General features: G+C 35.3%; 1 protein-coding gene across 1 annotated transcript in view; it reads left to right on the top strand.

The window, feature by feature from the left end:
* The window catches only part of LOC107674503 (inactive N-acetylated-alpha-linked acidic dipeptidase-like protein 2), a 113,449-nt gene that overhangs the window by 109,591 nt on the left and 3,110 nt on the right, over positions 1 to 748 (top strand). Inside the window, exon 9 of the mRNA XM_016468490.1 lies at positions 398 to 526. Within this exon, the coding sequence (XP_016323976.1) occupies positions 398 to 526 (129 nt within the window). The remainder of the gene's footprint in view (positions 1 to 397; positions 527 to 748) is intronic.

Genomic DNA, 748 nt, shown 5'->3' with positions numbered 1-748 from the left:
TTTTATTCATTTCAATTTTTATATTTATTTATTTATTTAAAAAAAAAGGCTTCACATCCCCCTTTACTACAAATCTGTGCACATGACCTAGACTCCTAAAAAAGATATAGAGGTGGTTATTTGTTTGTTTGTTCAATTTTATTTATTTATTTGTATAAATCAGGCTTCACATCCCCCTTTACTACAAATCGTTGTACATGGCTTAGACTCCCAGTTAGTTAGTTAATTGATTAGTTGGGTTGTTTAATTGTTATGGTTGAAGAAAAATATAATCCAGCAGTATTACCAGAATGTGAACATATAGTCTATTTTTTTTTTTTTGAGAATGTTACATTCAATATAATTGTGTACATGTGATATTACCATATTTTCTTCCATTTGTTTGCTATTTTTAGAGGAGAATGCAGTGGTTCTTCAGAGCAGGGCAGTAGCTTATGTCAGCCTGCACAGCCCCGTCAGAGCCCCTGGATCCCTGCAGGCCACAGCATCACCTTCCCTTCAGCAACTGGCAACTGAAACTCAAAAGGTACTTTTTAAATATTAATTTATATCCGCTTGGACAATATACTTGCAAATAGGACTTTAAATAGAGTAGATGCATATGTCACAGAAGACTCGCGGAAAGCTTACTGAAAACCCGATTATCACTACCCATAATGTCTGATGCTGAAGAGTACCTTGCTAGCTGTTTGGTCTTCCTTCTTTTCAGATTTGCCCTACAACAAATATATGCACATGGCCTAGACTC

Source organism: Sinocyclocheilus anshuiensis, unplaced genomic scaffold (assembly GCF_001515605.1).
Source record: "Sinocyclocheilus anshuiensis isolate Anshui unplaced genomic scaffold, SAMN03320099.WGS_v1.1 scaffold572, whole genome shotgun sequence".
Classification (NCBI taxonomy): Eukaryota; Metazoa; Chordata; class Actinopteri; order Cypriniformes; family Cyprinidae; genus Sinocyclocheilus; species Sinocyclocheilus anshuiensis.
The sequence above is the reverse complement of the archived record's forward strand: the minus strand, read 5'-3'. Positions and strand labels throughout refer to the sequence as shown.